At 39.3% G+C, this 22,047-nt stretch overlaps 1 protein-coding gene across 1 annotated transcript in view; it reads left to right on the top strand.

Moving 5' to 3' along the window:
• PKHD1 (PKHD1 ciliary IPT domain containing fibrocystin/polyductin) overlaps positions 1-22,047 on the top strand; it is a gene marked incomplete at both ends in the record, with an annotated part of 432,805 nt that overhangs the window by 123,184 nt on the left and 287,574 nt on the right. The window contains one exon of the mRNA XM_080917462.1: positions 14,267-14,423. Coding sequence (XP_080773588.1) covers positions 14,267-14,423 — 157 coding nt within the window. The remainder of the gene's footprint in view (positions 1-14,266; positions 14,424-22,047) is intronic.

Genomic DNA, 22,047 nt, shown 5'->3' with positions numbered 1-22,047 from the left:
TGTGTGTGTGTCTGTGTGAATATATACTTTGAAAACCGAACTATTTCATTGTTCAGATGTAGAAAGTCTTCATATATTTTGAATATTGATCTTGTATCAGACACGCCATGGCTATCTTTTCTTATAGTATTGGTAGTTTGTTTGTGAAGACAAAGGTTTTTCATTTTGATAAAGTCTAATTTAGCTATGTCTTGCTCGTTGCTCATTTTGTGTGTCTTATCAAACAAAACATAATTAGATACAGTGTCATAAAAATTACTCTTAGGTATAAACAAACCTAAAACTTTTTGTATAAATTATGGGACCAACTTCTGTCTTTGAAAGTGAAATCTGCTTATATAATCAGGCTATATTTGTTTTCTCACTTTTTACCCGATATTTTGTGAGTTTTTCTGTGTGCCTTATCTTCATTCCTTTTTTTAAAGGAAAGTATTATCATCATCATCATTTTTATTAGGATCTTTTTCTTCTCTCATACATTAATTCCTGACTGTAGCCCTTTCTTTCTCCATTCCTCTGAGCCCCACTCCTCCACATTCATTCCTTCTTTCCACTCATCAGAGATCATACCTCCCAGAATATCCACTGAACATGGCCTAACAAGTTACAATAAAACTAGGTACAAACCCTCATAACAAGACTGGATGACACAACCCAGTAGGAGAAAAATGTCCTAGGAAGATAAGCAGAGACACCCCCAGTTCTCACTGTTGAGAGTCCTACAAGAAGACCAAGCTACACTACCACCAGGCAAATATTCCATGATGTTTTCTTGGCATCTACTTTTAAGGTTTTCAAGTTGGTAAAGAGCTTGAAAAGTTTATTCAAAGCTAAGTAAGGTTGGATTTTGATTGGATTTGTTCATAAGGAAAATTTAAAGACTGCACAGTTAGTTGAATATCACAGGAAGAAGGAGAATTGGGAGGAAAATTTGTCTGGGGTTTATGTGATTAATGGTGTAACAAAGTAGTCTACCGCTTCCCACCTGGTCATCCATTTTCTGAAGCAAACCCAAGGTGTGCTTTTGGTAGAGGGCAGTCAAGGGAAACTTGATCTTGAGGGGACATATCAGAGTGTCAATAATTTGGAGTTGGGGAACGTGGCAACTGGTAGAATATGTTTCCCATGGAATCTGTTGAAGTAGAGTTTATCTGCAGGACCTAATGATGTGCCACCAAGAAAAAATTTAAAAAGCAACATCTATTTTGATTTGGCTTTTTTCCTGGCTCTTTATCCCTTCTCAGTTCACCGGGTAACCCTGTAGCGGCGACTTAGCTTTGCATTTATAAAATGAGGTATTGACACAGATAGCTAAACTTTCATTAAGCCCTGCAGTGATACAGGAAGGCACAGAAAGCATTGTTTCTTCTCACTGGAGAAATGGAGAAAGAAGTTTCTGCTTTCTGCAGCCAAGATGGAGCCACATGAATAATTAATTCCCAACAAGTTGAGCAATTGATTTTCAGCAAAGGGGCAATTCCCTAAAGTTGGGAGGATTCTGGGCAAAGGCAATTTGTACTTATTTCTGAGAGGCGTTGTGGCTGCTGCTAACACTCTGATACTGTTTATCGAACAAGCTCTGGGATCTCCTTCAATCCCTAGTTAGCTGCTTTAAGGCTTGTTTTGTGGGGGTCTCTGGCTTTTGAACTTGTTTAGTGTTGGTAGAGGGTTCCTTTGAAAGGTGAACAATACAAATAGGCTTTCAAGTGTTTGTGTAATTTTACTGTTGGTATGTTGTATGACTATGTTTATGCAGTATGTAATTTGTATACAACGAATTCCGAGCAACTGGAAAGCAAATGATTAAAGTGCATATATATATATATATATATATATATATATATATATATATATATATATATATATATATATATATACATATCTATGGAAAATATACTGAGCTTTGTGAACAGACTGTAAATATTATGTTTTTCTATGTCATTTTCACCGAAGATGAGTTTATTAAAAAAATACACGTATTACATTCATTTTATTTCTCTGTAGCCTAAGAAATAAATTAGAAATAGCCACATCAAACCAATGTTAAATGCATATATTTTGATGTATTACATACATGACCATTGCATTTTGTCATATTTTAGTCACTGGAACATTTAACTCATGTCATCACCTGATTCTTTCTACGTTAAACACTTGCATATGAAAACTTTAAAGAATCAAAAGCAGATTCTTTCCCCATCATGTCAAATGCATGTGGTTTTAATCCCTGAGAGTGGGTGTTTCCATCAGACCTCTCTATCTGAAATCTCTAGGTCTATTTCCTCCTTTGCCTGGACTGCTGTTACTGGTAGTTGGTGTTATTTAATTATCTCTACATTTTAACTGTGGTGTTTACCTTTAATATTGCTGCAGTCAGTAAGTGATTCATTGCATCTGGAACTAAACAACAAGGTTTGGCAGAAAAGGGACAGTGTGTGGCAGATGCATTTGGGCCCAGGAGGACAATGGCTTTGAAAGTGGACTCTAAGAGCTTAGAAATGCAATTATGCATTTATGACTGTAGAAGTAGGTACCACAAGAGCTGGTTCATGGTGAATTTCACAAAAGATGCTGGGAATTTTGAACAACGTGACTGCTATGTACTAGGAAATCTTCCACCCTCTGGGGGACAGGTACGCTCTTCAAAATCCAGGTAGTTGAAATTTCATCCCAGTCAGAAAACTCAGCTAAGTTTACTCATTCCTGAAATAAGGGTAGTGATTTTTGGAGTCAGCATTGACAGAAAAATCCGTGCGCCTTCTGCCTTATTAGAAACCTAGCGCTGTCTACATGATACGTAATAAAGCACAAGGCTACTTCAAAGCGATCTATTAGCCTTAGCTGATATTTCTTTTGTTCTCCCTATAAAGTACATAAACAAATAAATTTAATCAAGGCCTGTGAAGAAGGAGGTATAAGATGTGTTTCTATATTTGGTTTTTCTCTGCAATGTATTCCCTTTCTTCTTATTGAGTTTTTATATCTCATTTCTTTTTTGAGGCATACATGACCACAACACCTACAGGGCTCATCCTTCTCTTCCCTCCCCTCCATCTCTTTTGTCCCCCTTTCCTTTCAAATCAACGATCTCTTCTTTAATTATTATTGTTACATGCACACATATATGGATACACACATATGTATATACAACCTATTATTCCATTTATTGCATTCAAGGTACATACAATCTGGGCTGACCTCTTGGAATTGGATAACCTATGTGGTAGCTCATCCCTGGAGGAAACTGATTCTCCCTCACTCAGTAGTCATTATCTGTAGCGATTCTTCTATGGGTGGGACCATGTGGACTGCCTTCTTTCTCTTAGGCAATGGCAACTGATATGACTGTGTGGATCGTGTTCAGGCAACCCCATTGCTGAGATTTCAAGACTACATTTTCCTCTCATTTCTAAGGAAGTCTCTAGCATCAGGTATCTTATGCTTCTGGCTCTTACACTCCTTTCTTTCTGTCAGCCCTTGCATCCATTTCTTTTTTTTCCCCTGAGCCTTAGGTATAAGGGTTGTGCTGCAGATTTGGGGTAAGCAGCCCGTGGTTATTTAATCTCTGCATTTTGTCCAGTTTCCTTGTGAAGGGAGGTGATATGAGTTCAATCCATTGCTAATTCAGGAAGCAATGTCCATACATGGTAGTGCTGTTAATAATATCTACACTCAGATCGTTTCACAAATAATATCTTATGTGAACTTGGAGAAATCCCGATCTTCTCAAAGGGCACATTTTATGGCTGTTATTGGCATCAGGAGAATTTTGCCTTTCTCAATGGTTAGAGAGAAGTTGTGGTAATGTTGGATCCTTGTGACATATACTCTGTGGCTTTAGTAGTCATAACTCTCCCTTAGCAAATGAAAGGTCTGTTGAACTTCTTCATGTACAGTTCTTGGTCTCATAAGTACAGCAGTTTTATGTTGCGTGTTTTGTGTATATGGAGTCATTTATGTAGTAAGAACAGGCTGGCCTGCTGCCTCAAATTGGCTTTCAGCATGAGCTAGTTACAGATCCTTTTGAGCAGTAACTTCAGAGAGCAGGCAGAGAGGCAGAAGTCTTTTCTTTTCTTTTCTTGTTTTCCTTTTCTTTCTGTTCCTTTCCTTTTCTTTTTATGAATATCGTTTTTCAACTGAGGCTCTCACGGCTACATGGCTTATTGATTCTTAGAAACTTCAATGTTGCCTGATTATTATGGCCTATTTTGATAAGTCACAATTCTAGGCAAAGTAGTTGAGTTTACTACTTGGGGTCTCCTAAGACTGGAATCAGGGTGACTCTCCGGCTACCTCCCCATCAAGCTCAGACCCATGTCGGTCGTCTGCTGAGGCCAGTTTGAGATTGTATAGGTCAGGGCCTCATTTTATTGACAACTTTCGGTCAGGGACTATGCCCATGTCCTAAAGGATGCTCCTGGGTCCCAGCCACATGGTCCTATCTAGCCACATGACAATGTCCCTTTCAGAACCTGCAAGGAAAAAAAATCACTCTTAAAGGCTTACCTGATTAGGTCAAATGCATCTCACTAGTTAAAAATAATTTTCTAGTTAGTACACATAATATTGGCTTACATTATGACATTTCAACTCATGTAAGCAATTGCACATTGATATCGTTGGATATTAAATCATTGTTTCTTTACCCGCACATACAAGTTTCCTTTCGTTTCCCTAAAGAATCTCCTATCTTCTTTTATGTCATATATATTAATATAATAACAACATTATACTTATTAGTCAACTTTTGAGAGAGAGTATGCCTGTGTTTTTTCTTCTTTGTCTTTTCCGTTTTGCCTTCATTCATCTTGAATCCCCTTTAGAATACAAACACACACACACACACACACACACAGTCACACACTCACACACACACACACACTCACACACTCACACACACACACACACACACACACACACACACACTCAAGCCTGTTTGTATGGTCATGAATATTTATAAATAGACACATAATCAGATAGATTCCCTACATGAAAGAAAAATGGGGTATTTATCTTTTCGTGTCTGACTCCTTTTACTTAGCATGCTGCTCTTCACTTCCATTCATTTGCCTCGAAATGATAAAAGTTCTTCTGCTCCCATTTACACTGTCCATACCTGAATTTTCTTTATTTACATGTTAATTGGCATCTAGGGTCACCCTGTAACTTGGCTACAACATGGTGATAAACATGGGTGTGCAGGTACTTCTGATGAATGCTGACCTAGATATCTTGTTTGTACATACTCAGGACTGGTATTTTTGTGTCATATGGCAATTATGTTTCTAGTTTCTAGGAGAACTCTCCACATTGATTTCCATGATCGTTGAATGGATTTGCATTCTTGCCAGTAGTATATAAATATTCCTCTTTTTCAGTATTCTTACCACTATCTATCACCATTGTTTGTGTTCTTGACGATAGCTATTCTGATTGGGATGAAATGGAATGTCTGTGTAGTTAGAATTTGTGTGTGTGTATGTGTGTGTGTGTGTATTTGTGTGTGTATGTGATAACTATGTGCCTTTCTCTATTCTTTTCTACCTTATTTTTTTGAATCAGAGTCTGTCTCTGGACCTGGAGCGTGCCAATACAATTAAATTGGCTGGTCATTAAGCACCTGCAATGCTTCTGACTCTGCCTTCATAGCAGTGGAATTTTAGCTGCCAGAGATCATGCCTTGATTTCTTTGTTTTTTCTAGGGATCAAACTCAGGTCCTCATGTTTACACAGCAAGCACTTTATCAATTTAGCTTTTTCCCCAAAGTAGTTCTAATTTACATCATCTGTAATGGTTAAGGTCTACAATGTGTGTGTGTGTGTGTGTGTGTGTTTGTGTGTGCGTGTGTGTGTTCGTACTCGTGCATAGGGGTGTCCTGGGGCACGTTGAATTTTTGCTAATATAAGTGTATGTTTGATTTTGAGGATATTGCCAGACTCAACCCTTTGTGGGATCATCTGTCTTCTGCTGATGTCGTTGGCATCTGCTAATGTTTTCTTGTTTCAATTCAACCATTTCAGTGTACCCAAAGAATTAACCTAGTCCTGGAGACTTTTCTGAGATTCAGTTGGTTCAATTTTTCTTTAAGAGACTAAGGCCTGGGGTGGTCCTTAAGGAATCCACCCTTTCAAGTCTTCTGAAATTATAGATGTATAATACCTGGCTTTGTGATTACCATTTTCTAAAGCTGGGACATTCTAGAAGACTTAGCTGTGTCTGCTTCTGATCAAAATGTAAGGAATTGTCCCACAGTGTCTTTAGACCCAGAAATGTACTTTCTCAGTTTCTTGTCCTCTGTGAGCTATGAACAGAATTCTTCCAAAAAGGTGAGGACAGAGAGCGAGGAGTTACTGCCAAGGGGTCTCAATTCGGGTTAATCAGAGCCTTGCCCATTCTCCTGAGTGATTGTTCATTGTGGCCATCCCTTTAGCCTAGGAGGCAAATGTAATCAACTTTTGTTTATTTCTGACTTTTTTCTTTTGCCCTTGAGGAGATCATTATTTTTATTGTATAAAAATGGTAGCCTAAACATTAGAAGCAATTAAAGCAGATGGTAGTGAATACTTTTGTGGTAAGAGACACCAATGCTCATAAACTGGATTTCATTCTTTGGGCTTCTTGCTGCTTCTTTTTGCCATGACACGTTCATTTGCTTCCCTTCAGGTACAAAGGGGACGCAAAAATGAAAAGGAGGAAAAAAATGCTTCCTCTGGTGTATGGAACTGAGAAGCTGTCAAAGGCTCATAGCAGGGAAAGTGTGCTCCTGTGTATTCAATCACTGAAATTAAGTGTTCTCGAAGGCAGTGTAGTCACGGGTCTATTGCATGGGGAAATAACATGTTGTAGTCCATCACTTAAAATGTTAACCTTGTCTCTTACTAGTGACTGCAAGCAGAAACATGTGCTGCACGCTCGCTGGTTAAATGGCAGCGTGTCAGCTCTGTGAAAATGGCTAGCATGTATCTGTCAATCTTCAGACTTGACTCAGGGCGTGAGAATGCAAACACATACACATGCATACTCACATTCACACCTACACCTACCTCTTCATGTTCCACTTACCTTTATGTGACTTTCTAAGACCTGGCTTATTATTTACTTATCAGGAAATAGGAATTAAATTAATATCTAGTATTTAAGGGTATATTCTTTGCTATGCTATTTTTATTTTCAATCCTCAAATTCTTTATTAGCTGAGTTACAGTCACATATATTTATCTATAGAAAGTTCTGTTTTGATTTAACTTTAATACCATTGGACTAGATGTGTGTTAGAGTGATCTCATTATGAGTACCATCCCAATAGTATGACTTATAGTATACAAGTAACCAACCAAACCTAAAAGGTGTACTTGACAAATATTTTAGATTTTTGCCAGCCATATTGTCTCTACTGTGACCTAGGAAGAGCCACAAATTCCACATAGGTGATTTGCTAATGCTATAAGTCAATATCAAACAGAATAGGCCATATTTGGACTTTGGACTATAGTTGGTACACCATTATGCACTACCAAATATTTTATGTATGTCATACAAAATTTTGATAGCCCCTAGGTCTGTCTTCAATAATTCTTGCTGCATCAGCAGGAGCTACTCAAAAGCAGCAAGTGCTGAATGCATCCCCCCTTCTTCCTTGAGATCCTGACACCCTTCCTGTCCTTGCTGCACTCTAGGCAAACCCATTCTTTGGGGGTCACTCCTCACTCCATTAGCCTCTGGTTCATACTCAGTGTTTCTACTCCAATGTCTTATCAGAACTATGTAGCCAGTCACTCAGTGTCAATAGTTCCTGCCACCACCCTGACATTTCTGATCCACTTTTCCCTGTTCTTTCTTTTGTTTCTTTCAGGGCAAACTATTTATCTTATACATTTATCTGTGATCTTGCTAGAAAGTAAGCTTCATGCCATCTGGGGTTTGGCATTCTTTGTACTTGCACCAGTGCCTGAGGTGTAGTGTGTGCTCAATAAATATTTGTTGGGTGTAGGGATCTATCACTCTGGAGTGGTAGACAAGAAGTCTAAAGGGAGCCTATGACTATTAAGCAAGGTAATGCCTGCTGAGTAAGTTCAGTAAATCTTAGCCCTATTACTGCTACCGTTTTTTTAATGATTGAAGATAATACCTCCTTGTATCTTGTTATTTGGAAGATTAATGACCTGAAGAATAAAATGTATAGTGTCATGCCTGGGACATTAGAAGTGTTCAATTATCAACAAATGAAATGGTCTTCAGAAACAGAATTCGGAACAGGCATTGTTACAGTAGATAAGAAGATCCAAGTGGAGGAGGTGAATAGATTTTGCTTGTAGATAGGGATGGTCCCAAACATGTTACTTACTCATATATGTAAAGCAGTTAGCTGGTAGCAGTCATCTTTGAGAAATCAGAGAGGCAGTACTCAGTTTGTACAACCAAAAGAGGAGGCAAAACTAGCCATTTTTGCTATTCAAGAGACAGACTAGATGGGACAGAGCAGGAGTCTCTGGCAGGAGATTCTGCTGACATTTCTTTCAGTGGTTGAAGTGATCTGTCTGTGGAAGGACTTTTTTGTCTTTCATCCAGAAGCATTGATAAATACTAAATAAAGAGATAAAAGGCCAGAAGGACTCCAGGAAGAATAAAGTACACCCAACAAATTGAATTTACTTTGAGTTCTCCAAAGAGTTAATAAATTACAGGTTGGGGCTCAATTGGTGATCCTGAGATGCTCAGATGATTGACTTTTCTATAAGGAGTATTTTTTTCCCCAGTCACCTAAAATTCTTTACAAATGTGCTAATACACTTGCTGGTCAAGGTTTAAAAAAGAAGAGGCAATTGATTTACTAAGGCTGCTTCTTTCTGTTCTTCTGAGTTCTTACACCCTTTCGTGTAATTTTTTAGTACTGAATCAGTCTCCATGATTGTATAAATATGTGAAGAACAGGAAGGAGTTCACAAGAGAATTGTCTTCCCATAAAAACTCCCACAAGTGTTTGGAGATTTAAGGGGCCAACAGTTTTAATATCACTTAGCAATATAATACTACTGTTGGTGTAACCAAGTGGTAAGAGAACTGTAACTATTATTTAATAAATGGCACAAAGATAATAATTTATTTATGTAGAAAAAGCAACGAAAAAATTAGAAATATTGTATAATACAAATGCTAACTTAATTAGGAAACGTATTGATATACAGCCCACTAATAAAGAATTGAGTGAGTGGTATTTATTCCATCAGCAAAGAAAGACTTCTGTGCAGAATGATGAATGATATAACAGGTGAAAAGGCAAACAAACACAGCTTTACAACGATTAAAAACATTTCTTTGTAAAGAAACGCTGGTTAGAACATAAGCTTTACATCTTAGCAGGTTATTGTGATTTTTCAAGGATTTTAAATTGCAGTGCAGTGATTACAAACTCAAAAAAGAATTGACCATTCATTTCTTTTAATCCTGTTTTATGGTGTGCCAGGCATTGTGGGTAGTGGGGATATAAAAACATGAAGCTAAAAAGCTCTCATGTACGTTCTGCAGAGTTTGACAGGGCCACGCACGAGCATGAATCCACGCACAGTGCACTGTGTAGTAATAGGGGCTTTAAGAGACTAAGGGAGTTTGCAGGTTAGAGAAAAATACTGGCCATGAGGACACAAGCAAGACTTGTATGATGTGTAAGAAGGCTTTCTGGTAAGTGTCAAGAAGGTGCCTTCTTTCTTGCCTTCGTGGGTCAGCTGTGACTACAAAGGTTCCCGTTCCCCACCTCTTCTGCCGCACTAGCTCAGTTAGTGCTCTCAAATAGGCCCTTCCTCTTCCTGATGCTCCATCTAGCTGATCAATGACTTCCTTCAAGATAGTTCTCGTGGAGTGAGTCCATTTAAGGTGACAGGGAAGATTTGCAGACATTGCACATTCCTCCAAGTTCAGAGAAGTGCTGATGTGATCTAAGAAGAGCACAAATCGCAGACGCTTCCTAGCTAAGGCAGGGAACTTTTCGGTCTTTTGTTTTATTTTATTTTATTTATTCATTTGGAGTTTGTTGCTGTTGTTTATTTGGGGCTGGATATACGGGGCTGGATAAAGATTTGAAGGCATGTTCTATTCTGTACACTTCTCTGCCTATGTTATGCTTGGAAGGAAGTGATTTTCCTCATCTGCAGAATAGAATGACTGATTTATCTATCTCCAAAAAGAAAGCTACAGTTGAAGTCTGGGCATCTTGGAGGTTATGGAGAAACAACCTTGCATTAGGTGGAAGTTAAGCCTCTATGAGCTGTGTAAGTGCCAGCAAACATCTTCTCAAGCAAAGATGTTCTACTCTAACCAACAGAATTTCATGTGTATTGTCAAAGATCCCTGTGTCAATGCTTTCAGCATCGTTCTTTTCATTGTCCTGAGGAGTGGTGGGTTAGAAAGTGAATACACTGATAGGCGAGCCATCTCCATTTGTCTGTAGGCCATTACCCCGAGAGTCGTGTTTGACCAGACAAACACCGTCAATTGTAAGAACGAGAAGTACAGTTTCTATGGCAGGAGGATTGCCTGCATGGATTACACTGACATTTTGTAATCATGGGCATATGTTGTTCTTCTTCTCCAGGAAACTGTTAAAGCATTTTAAGGCCACATTTTTATATTTCTTTGACCTTTGAGTACTTCATTCTTGTTTTATAGGAAAGCATGAATTGTCAATAGGAATATACATAATTCACTATGCCTTTATTATGCTAAGGGGAATAAGAGCTAAGGGCTCCAAGCCACTGGAGACTTTGAATAATTAACACTGATGTTCATTTATACACCACACTGAGTAGCAAAACTTAATGGGAAAGAAGTAAAATCGGAGCAGGGTATTGTAAAAAGAATGGTAGATCCAAATCAATCGCTCCCTCTCTGTCTCCCTCTCTCTCTCCCCTCCCTCTCCCTCCCTTCCTCCTTCCCTCCCTCTCTCTCCCCTTCCCCGTCTATGTCTCTTTCTCTGTCTTTCTTGCTGTCTCTATGTCTCTGTCCTCCCCTCTCCCCCACTCTCCCTCTTTCTTAGCATAGATTTAGACAAGAATGGAAATGTGAATGGGTTCAGAACAAATTCAGTGGGTTAGAAAATGCAGCCTTTTTGATCGAACATGTGGCTTGAGAAATGCAGCGTTTTTGGTAATTTAGATTTGGGTACCCATTTGTCCATACATTGTATTAGAAAGATGTGTGTGTGTGTGTGTGTGTGTGTGTGTGTGTGTGTGTGTGAATGTGTGTGTGTGTTTGTGTACTCTGTGTAGTATAGAGTGTACAGTATGTGTTCCTGTGTATTTATATCTGTGTGAGTGTATATAATGTCTACTCTTGAATTAGTAAATGAAATAGTAATTTAATGAGTTATGTCAATGATTTCTTTTTTTTTTAAAAAAAGGGAGTTCCTTTTTTTAAGCAAAATGAAGCATAAGTGCAAGGAATGATAAATGAATGTTGAAGGAGTTCTCTAATGTCCTGTCAGACTGATAAGGAGAAGGAATAGACTAAAGTTAAAACTTGAAACATAGTGTTGTAGGGAAGAATACCGTGCTTGAGCAAAGGTATGGCTGTAATAATGGGGTGAGCCATGCAATATTTTAGGAAGAGCGTCCCAGGAGAGGATACAGCAGCAAAAGACCTCAGGTGCGAATTTGCTTCACATGATTGAACACCTCTATTTGATTCTCGATTTGTTCAGCCTCACGATGGAGATAACATCACTCGATCTTCTTATCCTCTGGCTTGGGACTGACTGGAGCACTTTCAGAAAGGCTGCCAGGCCAACCAGGCTCACTCCGAACGGGATAACGAATATCAGAGCTAATTGTAGCAATTTTAAAATGTTCTCAAATCAATGAAAGACACCGTGGAATTGTTTCCCTTTGATGCCCTTAAGTACCTAATTAATGTCTCGTTGATTTAGATATTCTTTTACTGAGTGTCATGAGCCTCCACGCCTTTTGTGGTTCTGTGACTGGGTACAAAGCTGCTCACCAAACTATTCAAAGTATTAGATGTGCCGCTGACATTTTCATATGCCCTTGAGTCCACCCCATACCACCCTGCTTAACTTGCTTCTCTCTGGTGACCCTGATCCCAGATCCTGAGCTTGAGTGTTGTTTAGGAGGAAATCCTTTGGTTCCCCCTTTGAGATTTATGTCTCTCCTTGCCTTGATTAGTACCCCCAAACTCTGAAGCTAGACTGCCATCTGAGATCTCCACAGTGGTAAGTGCCTCTGCTCTTCCTCAGCAACTATTGAAGCTCCCTCTCCGTGGTGACACTGAGAGGCTGGGGGTATCTGCATTTTATTAAGTGCTGAGCTTAGAAACACTGAAATATCATCTCTTCAGTGAAAGGAAGGGAGTTGGCCACAATTGTTCCATGTCTGGCCCAAGCCTTTTCAGTCTTTTGTGTGAGGATTCTGATGAGTGCTGCTACCCTGCCTCGCGCAGTTTTGTAGCTGTGATAATAGTTATGTCAGTCTTTACAGCGATTTACTATCCTCTTCACCTCCCCATCCTCCTCCTGCTTGCTCTCTTTTCCTTTTTCTAAATTGCATGAGTGAATAAAGGAACACAGACCTGGTGGTGCAGACTTGGACATCCAGCTGCATTTAGGAGACAGGCAGCAGGCTTCCATAGTTCCAGCTAGCCTAGGTAACTTGGTAAGACCATGGTCCAAAATTAAATGTAAAGGCAGGGCTGCAGATACAACTCAGTGATGGAACACTTGCCCAGCATAGAGAAGGGTTCAGACCCAAGCACCATAAATTTGTACTGCGTATCTTTATAAGAAGTTGCTTTTATTTTGGTTTACTTCACTAGAGCTAGAGCTAGCTCTATGGTGAGATCAACTGGAGAGGCCGACTGAACTCTCATTCTTCCAGACCATGGAGCATCACCATGGTGATGTGGTTCTTGTGGCTTTCAATGATGCTCATGTGCACTCCATATATATCCCCCTTTTATTGATATACCTTATATCACTACATTTGTTAAACTGTGGGAAACCTGAGATTTTTATTTTTCCTTCATAGATATAGTAAACCAAAGGCCATGCTTTATTCAATACCAAAGCCCCATGGTGATTAGGTTGAGTCTACATCTTGAAATTATTGACCTATAGGGTCAGCATCCTCCTTAAGAGGATATACTACCTGTTCTGGAACACCATTTTCTAGGTCATCTTTCAGAAATACTCCAGGGCATAATTCTCTACCTGGGTAGATCTACTAGCATTACAAACATGCATTCTCTTCTTAGAGAGTGCCTTTATCTGCCTCTAACCCCTCATGAGAAGATGTCTCAGGTGTGCACAGGTACAGAGAGCTCAGCGTTTCCATTTGCTTGGAATCTGGTGTGACATTAACTGTACAGAGGCACATCCCTGCCAATGCTTTTCCTTGAAGAAATCAACATTTTTCTTCTACATTTTAGATATTTATAGTTCTGGTAGATCTAGAATTATAAAAGACACATGCTAAGCCTTTTGTATGTGCTGAATTCTGCTATTATTTCTATGCCCTTCCTTCCTTCCTTCCTTCCTTCCTTCCTTCTTTCCTTCCTTCCTTCCTTCCTTCCTTCCTTCTTTTGCATGTGACTTAAAGTGATAAGCCAGAGAATAATGTTCTGAGAGGAGAACCATGGAAGAAACAATGAGAGGACTAAACTCCTCAGCCCTGTCTTCTGAACTCCACTTTTCTGGCCTGTTCACATTTGGTTGCCTTAAATTCAGTCTTCCTCTCAATGTGCAGACACTGGCTTTCTTCAACACAAAGCAGTGAGTGAGTGGAGAGGAGAGGAAACAGTAATATCAAAAAGGGGCCATGTTGGAGGGTAGATCTGAGGTCCCAGGAAGGAGAACGTTCCTATAAAACAGGGCACTTGGTGGCAGAGTCAGTGGAAAAAAATGGTACCAACTACATAAAGCAGGTTGTCACCCATCAAGTGAAGCATTTTAACTCTCTCTAGTCCAGGCTGTTGATGGTTTGTTTTTGTTTGTGCAAGATTTGTGCAGTACCTACGTGTAAAAATAAGACGCAGAGTCAACTCCGCTTGTTAGGTTCAAGAGATTCTGCGCTGAGGAGAAAAGGAAAAATTCCAGGAGCTGAGCAGAGAGGTGTCTCTTACCCTTTTCACATTTTCCCCTTCATTTTGGATTAGTTGTCCGAGGAAAACAGGGCGACTGACTTTTACCGAAGTGTTTAACATTTTCCGTCGTCATCCGTGCTATCCAGTTGAATCAACAAGCCAAATCTTTCTCCTTTTCAGGGCAACTTTTCCTTCCAGTTCTGCCGAAGGTGGTCCAGGCCTCACAGTTGGTTTCCTCATGGAGTGCCACACGATGGCGACAATGTCACAGTGGAGACTCATCACCTGCTACTGCTTGATGCGAATACAAGCTTCCTGAATTCCCTGCACATTAAAGGTTTGTGGCTTCTGGACAGCAAGGAACAGCACCCTGTATGATGCTGTCACAGGGCACAGGAAAGAGGGGGAGGGTCCTGAAGAAGTTTCCACATTTGATTGACAATTTGATATTTCAAAACCAAATTTAGACTTTTTTTTTTTTTTTTTTTTTAATGAAAGGGAAGAAATAGTCAGAGAGGTTCAAAGTAAAAGTCTATTTTTTTTTTTTTTTTTGGCTTTTTTGAAAACTCAGAGCTTAATTGTTTTAATTCTTTTCAAAAACAAGTTAACAGTGTTTTCCAGGAGCAGCTGCTGTCTTGCCCAAACCCTTTGTAGTCACGCTTATCCAGGGCAGCCCCCACAATGTAGCAAACGCCTTGAAATTGGCTAATGCTGCTGCCTTTGAAATCGTCTGCCAAGAAAGCAATGTCTTCCTGCTTTTACCCTGTTGTGGTTTTGACTTCTTGGTCCCATGGAAAGTCATATAAATAGGCGTCCTCAGCGCAAAACCGTCCACATAGCTCTAGGGTGCAGGAAGTTGGAAAAGCCTGAGAATTCAAAGTTTGACTCATCTACCATGTGGCTAAGTCAGTCATTTTACTCTTTGTATATTTATTTCCGTATCTGTTAAATGATAATTGAACACACTGCTCACTTCAGGGGAAGAGAATAAGAAACGGTGACTAGAGCGCTTGTTCTTATTGTCAAATAAAAATTGTATGGGAGAAATGCTTAATTTTGGATGACTATGACACTTGAGGCCAAAACACCAGTATTTACTTTAAATGCTTTGGATACCAGTGCATGTATATACTCTTGTTAGAGTAAGAGTATACACACACCCACACCCACACACACACACACACACACACACACACACACAATCAAATATTTGGAAGAAGATGATCTAAATTACTTTTGATATCTGTTTCAGAAAGACTGGGTCAAGGTTTTTCTGATCAGTTATTGTGATATTCTATATCGTGGAAGCTGCTCTTATTTTTCCTTTCATCCCAAGAGAGAAGAGTTCTTTGTGAAGTTGGTAAACTAGTACCTCTTAAGAGGAAAATTGTTTGCCACACTGAACTTCTGCCTTGTCGTTGTGTTTTTTTTCTATGCATGTATATGTATATATGTATGAACGTAGTATGTATGCATGAATTATGCAATTCAGAGGCTATGGGGAATATGTATATGTATATATGTATGCATGTATGCATGCATGTGTCTTAGTGACTATGGGGAGGATGTATGTATATGCATGTTTGTATGTATTTTAATGACTACGGGGAGTAGTATGTATGTGTTTATGTGGCTTAGGTGTTATGGATAATAGTGTGTATAAATGTCTATATTTATACGTGTCTATATGTATGTATGTGTTTTAATGGCTATGAGGAGTAGTATATCTGTATGTGTGTGTATGTATGTATGTATGTTATTTAGTGGCTACAGGGACTAAGTAATCTATCAGCTGTTATGAGCATTTTGAAGACTAGTAATGACAAAATAAAATTAAAATCATAGAACTGCATCTCAAAGCTTGCTTGCTAAGCTTTGAACGGAGACCATCCCACCAGAACCTGAATTCTGGCAGAGGATGGGATAATCTGCAGCTACCGAGGGCCTTGGCCTTTTGTTGATACCACCATTTGGGCGAAGCTTTCTGACTAAATGTCCTTGATTTCTAAGTCTAGTCTCTGGATGCATGCTTATTTCCTTATAATGCTTAATCAAGAAATAGTGTTGAAAGAACAGGGTGTGAAAGAGGAGACATCAGGTGGCCATCCAAGGGTAGGAGAAAGAAAGGATCTTGTGCACCAAGCATGCAGCTTCTCTCCACAGATTCACAGGTGCAGATAACACACACGCTTTACCCCCACTCATGATGTCCCATGCTGCCTTTAGTTTAGACAACATTACAGTGTTGTATAGTCAAGGAGACTATACAATTTGGAAGGACAGACTCTCATTCTTGGGAAGAGAAAGCATGAATAGAATGGAAGAGTAAGGGGTGGGTATTCGCTTCTGCATACACAGTGTACATGAATTCTTGGCAAGAGGAGAGTTACCTTCAGGGAAACAGATTTTTTATCACAGAGACACAAGTCGTGCATCTAGAAATAATGAGAACAATGAAAAGACACAGATCAAATTTTGTTCAGCAGATAATTTGTGAATGCTTATTAAGTGGTCTGAGAATTCTCTGGGATACAAGAAAAAGCGGAGAAAATTATTAATACTTAATGTCAGCAACAAGCAATATTACCAGAAGGAAAATGGCTAGGGGAATAAATATGACAGACCAAAGTTTCTAGTTCTAAGGCAATTGCCAGATTGGGACAGCAGTGTATAGTGGGGAGTGGGTAATTAGGTCAGGCAGGGCATGCGATTAGAGTTGAATTGTGGAGGGGATTCAGAGCATGCCATTTTCTGAGGTAGGATAAATAGCTCAAGTTAGTAAAAAAAAAAAAATGCTTGCTGGGCAGACATGAGAACCCAAGTTTCACCTTCAAAACTCACAGGAAAGTGCCAGGTAACGTGACATGTACTTGTGACTCCAGTGACAGGGACACATACACCAGCAGATTCCTAGAGCTCACTGGTCAGCCAGTTTCCCCTAATTGGTGAGCTGAAGGCTATGAGCCACCCTATCTCGGGGAAGGTGTGTAGCATATCTGAGAATGACATCCAAGGCTGTCACATGAACATGCCCACGTGTTCTCACACATGCATGAAAGGGAGCATGCTATTGATCTCAGACGTGTGTTTTGGTCATGTGGAAAATCAGAGTTAGAGAAACACCTCCACCTTACTTACTGAGATTTGATTCTGGTGGCCAGACATTATTCATTGTTTCATATACTATAACCTATCCACTGGGGATTCCTGCTGTCTCAGTCCTCACCCGATTTCTCACCCATCTGCTCTTATGTTGGTGCTATTTTAGTTCTGATCACTGTAATTCTTGGCCAGGGTTACTACAAATTGCATCTAAGTTCTTCCCAGTGCTCCTAGTTTTTTGTGTTACTTATTAGAAGAATCTCAATTCCATTCCTAATAGCAAGACAGCTTCACTGCTGTGTGTTCTGGCTTCCTTTGCAGCTGCATATGGGCTTGTGCTAACATCTGGTCAGGAAGATCCAAGAGGAAAGGTAAATGGGATATCTAGGAAGTTTCTTAAAGTACAGCTGTTGCGGGAGGAGGGCTGCTTGTATTTCGTTTCTTTCTCACTTCCTGTTATGTAAATGAGACAACCCAATCAGCCACTGGGTTAGCTTATTAGGTTATTTAGTAAGGACAGGAAGAAAGAACATGAAGGAAAGGAAGTTGGGACTTTGAGGATTCTGGAGTTGCTATAGTAGTATTGTGATGGCCATTCATCATCATCATCATCATCATCATCATCATCATCATTATTGTTGTTGTTGTTAATTTATTTACTTTATATCCTGATCACAGCTTTCCCTTCCCCCTCTCCTCCTAGTCCCTCCCTCTCATTACCCCCATTTTTGTCTTCTCCCCTTCTGTTCAGAAAAGGGGAGGCTGCTCATGCTCAAGGATACAAACTTGCCTTAGCATATCAAGTTGCAGTAAGACTAGGCACATCTTCTACACAAGGCAGCCAAGTTAGGCGAACACTGTCCAGAGGTAGGCAGTGTTGTCAGAGACATGCTCTGCTCCTAGTTTAGGAGTCCCCCATGAAGACCAAGCTGCACAACCATTGTATATGTGTGGAGTCTATATCTGTTCCATGTGTGCTCTCCGGTTCAGTCTCCATGGGCCCCTATAGGCCGAGGTTAGTTGATATTCTAGGTTTTCTTGTAGTATCCTTGACATTTCTGGTTTCTTTAATTCTTCTTTCTCTTCTTCTGCAGGCTTCCCCAAGCTCTGCCTAATGTTCGGCTGTGTGTCTCTGCATCTGTTTTCATCAGTGGCTGAGTGAAGCCTCTCAGATGACAGTTGTGCTAGGCCACTTTAAAAAATATAATACTTTATTTATCATTTGAGCATATTATATATGCATACAACTGTGATCATACTCCTCCCCAGTTCTTTGCTCTAACTCCTTCCAAATCTACTACCCAATCATAGCTCCTCCCAATGTCCTGATTTAATAAGCTACTGAGTCTAAGTAGACAAGCCAAATGGACATGGGTGTTAGACCATCCGCTGGAGCATGGTTGACTTTCCTGGGGTGATAACCCTGGAGAAAACTGACAGGATAGTCCCAGCAGCCAGCAGCTCTTTATACCTCCTGAGCTTGGGATCGGGGCTTATAAGACCCTCCCTACTCTATGCAGGATTAAGACCACTTTTGAAATAAGACATTTGGTTGAAAGGTAATATTTCTTGTACTGAAATCATTGCAATTTGCCCTTTAATCTGTAAGCTAATGTTAACTCTTTCAGTGTCAGCTCATACCTTCTAAACATCTGTCATATCCTATTATTGCTTCATTTTTCAAAACCCTCTAATGATGTCATATCTTACCAAGACTAAAACCCAAACCCCTTACTATTTTTAACCTCACATATATTCTTTGATGTTGTCATTCATAGCCAATCCAAATAGGCACTCTGAATATACCTGTCCTTAGACCTTCTCCCTAATTGTCCTTTGCCCTCTGGATTCATGCAGCTGGGTCATTGTGTTTTTGTGCTCTCTGAGAAACTATTAGTCTATTAGAAGAAGCTTACTGGGCATCTTCTCTGAAATTGTAACTATCCCTTTGATTATTCTCTATGTAGTTCTAGTTTTTTTTCTTCATAGATTTCTGATCACATGCCATGTTTTAAATTTACTTGTCACAAAGTATGTTCCTCATAGAATAATCCCCAAACCAAAGAAATTTACTAATTTGTTTGTTGTTTTCTAGTCAAGATTTAGAATAGTGTGAGACAAGCAATGGGGGCTTAAAGGTGATTGTCGCATGAATGGGCCAGAAGATGGTATACAGTTCAAGTTCTGGGTGAAGTGTATTGCGAATATTAAAATGCTTCTTGGTTTCTTGACTACAGTATTTCACAGTTAATTTATTTCAGTCTCCTCAACTGTTTTAGCCATACCTATGGATGTCCCATATACACACATGCATGTATATACACACATGTAAAATGTATGTTCACATATACACACATAGTATATACAGACACACTCACATGTGTGTACACATATATAATCATGGGTTCAAAACAGCATAAAATCTTTTACTAAGTTATCTTTCTGCTTCCAAAATATGAAGAGGAATGTCTTTTCCGGTGGAGAACTCCAGCCCTCAATACATAATTTATATTCTATAACTCAATTTTGACCCCTAGTATGGTACAGGAGCACTTGAAGGATAATAAAGAGGTACTCAGTAAGAGATCAAAGCATTGTAACAATCACCAGGAGCAACTGAGTCTCTGGATGTCTCTTACGGTCTTTATTTTTCATAGCCAGGAATCAAATCTGAAAAGAGCTGAGTAAAATTTTCTTTTAATTTTCTCATTCCAGCTACAGGCTGAGATCAAGTAGAAAAAATGTAAAGACAGTAATAGTTTCTTCAAAAAATTTAGAGAACCAAATCATATAGTGTGCTCATGTGTACATACTTGTTCAGGGGTGAGGGGCAGAGTGTCCCTGACAGTTTTGTTCCTCAGTCAGTCTCTGCATCATTTTATGGAGAGTTTCCAGCTGAATCTGGATCTCACTGATCTGGCTACACTGGCCGGCCGGTGCCTGCCTGGACTCTTCTGTCTCTGCCTTCTCAGTGGTGGGAAGACAGAGCTACCCCATCATTAAGCTTTCTTTGTGGGTGCTGGGAACTGAGATATCTCCCCATACCCCTCCTTTTAATTATTCTTAAATTGTATTGAATTTAGCCAGCTTTTTTAGAATTATGGCAAATAATTTCAGATCTATTTTTGTTCTTTTTTTTTTAATTTTGGAGTGCAGAATCTTTTACCTGCTGGCCTATTTTGCCGTCCCTCTTCAGTATTATTCTATTTGAATTAGAAAAAGACATATTTGCATTTATTATCAGTCTCTACTTCTCTCCAACTCCCCCTCTTCTGTTTTTGTATTTTGAGGCAGAGTCCTTGGGTAAAGCTAGGTTCTAAATCCTAGAAGAGGGCTTTGAAAGTCTGATCCTTCTGCTTCCAGTTTCTATGGCTGGCATTATAGGTGTGTACCGGAGTGAGGTGCTGGGGATGGAGCCCTGAGCTCCACACATTCCAGTCAAACCCTCTATTAACTGAGCATATGCCCAACCCCCAACTTTTTTTTTTTTTTTTTTTTTTTTTAGTTATTAGGGATACTGTAAAACACAAAAGAGAATTAATCAGTTATTACTAATGCATTGGGGTGGAAGCCTTCATTTCATTAATTATACTTTTTGTTCTTTTATGTTAAAATGCTAAATAGCTATAGGCATTTCTGAATTAAAACTTATCATTTTTATTCCAAGTAATTATGAAAAGCAATAAAAAAAAAGAAGGAAAGTTACCCTCTTTTCAGAGCATTATGCATCCTGGGCAAAGATTTTTTTTTTGCAGTTGAGGAAACATTTTTATTTCCTGAATGAGGCAATGAATCTCTTTCTCAACTGGTGGTCAAGCATCTTGACGTTAAGTGGCTGAGAGATAATTATTAACTAAGAGTTAATTAGGAGAGGTTAGACTATCCTTATGATGGAGAGCCTTTGTATTTTAGATCTTTGTCTTTCCCTCATACACACACACACACACACACACACACACACACACACACACACAAAACTAGGCAGATATACAAATGTGTTTGATTATCCGGTGTGTATATGTGTATATGAATATATGTGTATGTATGCATATACACATATGTAAATATATAATGAAAACATCCTATTTTATAGCATACACCCATACAATATAAATGATGACATTTTGCCAGTTTCTTATTTCTCACAATGCCATTTATTTAAAATGCTTTGACCAGAAACTTGCTTCCAATTTCCATTGCTGCTTAGTAATACACTTCTTGTTCTTAATGTGATTTTCTATTTCTTGGTCTACTGGTGTATACCAGGACAGTTAAATGCTTGGCAGGCTTTCAAGCCAGAAGGAACTGAGTTAGATCCAGTCCTCACCATCCACCATTTCTGTGACCTTGGTTAAACTTAGAGCCTCTATAAGCCTCAGGATTCTCCTTTTTGGGGGGAGTACCAGATTATAGTGATTTCAGAAGTCATAGCAATAGCAAGAACAAGCATTTGTGACCTTTGTGAAGTGGTGTTACACACACTCCCCAGGTCATGAGGGATGTTTTGGGTTAAACCAGGAAATATTTTAAAAGCCATTAGTTTTTGACAGGGCCTGGTCCAGAATAAAAACTCAATTAACTTTAGTTGTTTCTTTTGGACGTTCAGAGATTACAGAGGAAATGGCTGAGAATCGGACCCAAGTTAAAAATGTTATTTACAGATACCAGCTGCTTCTATATATAAAGCAAACTAGATTACTGAAAGAATTAGTTGGGTGATAAAGACCTTGGATTGCTTTTGCCCCTGTTATCTCCAGGATGGACACTGAAGTGTTTTTCTTTGCTTTGCAAGAGAAGAAAGGAAAGGAGGTACAGAGAGTGAAATTGTCATCTGGCTGCCCTCTATCTCCTTGTCAGTC

This window comes from Micromys minutus, assembly GCF_963924665.1.
Source record: "Micromys minutus genome assembly, chromosome: 5".
Lineage (NCBI taxonomy): Eukaryota > Metazoa > Chordata > Mammalia > Rodentia > Muridae > Micromys > Micromys minutus.
This window is presented reverse-complemented; position numbering and strand designations above follow the sequence as displayed.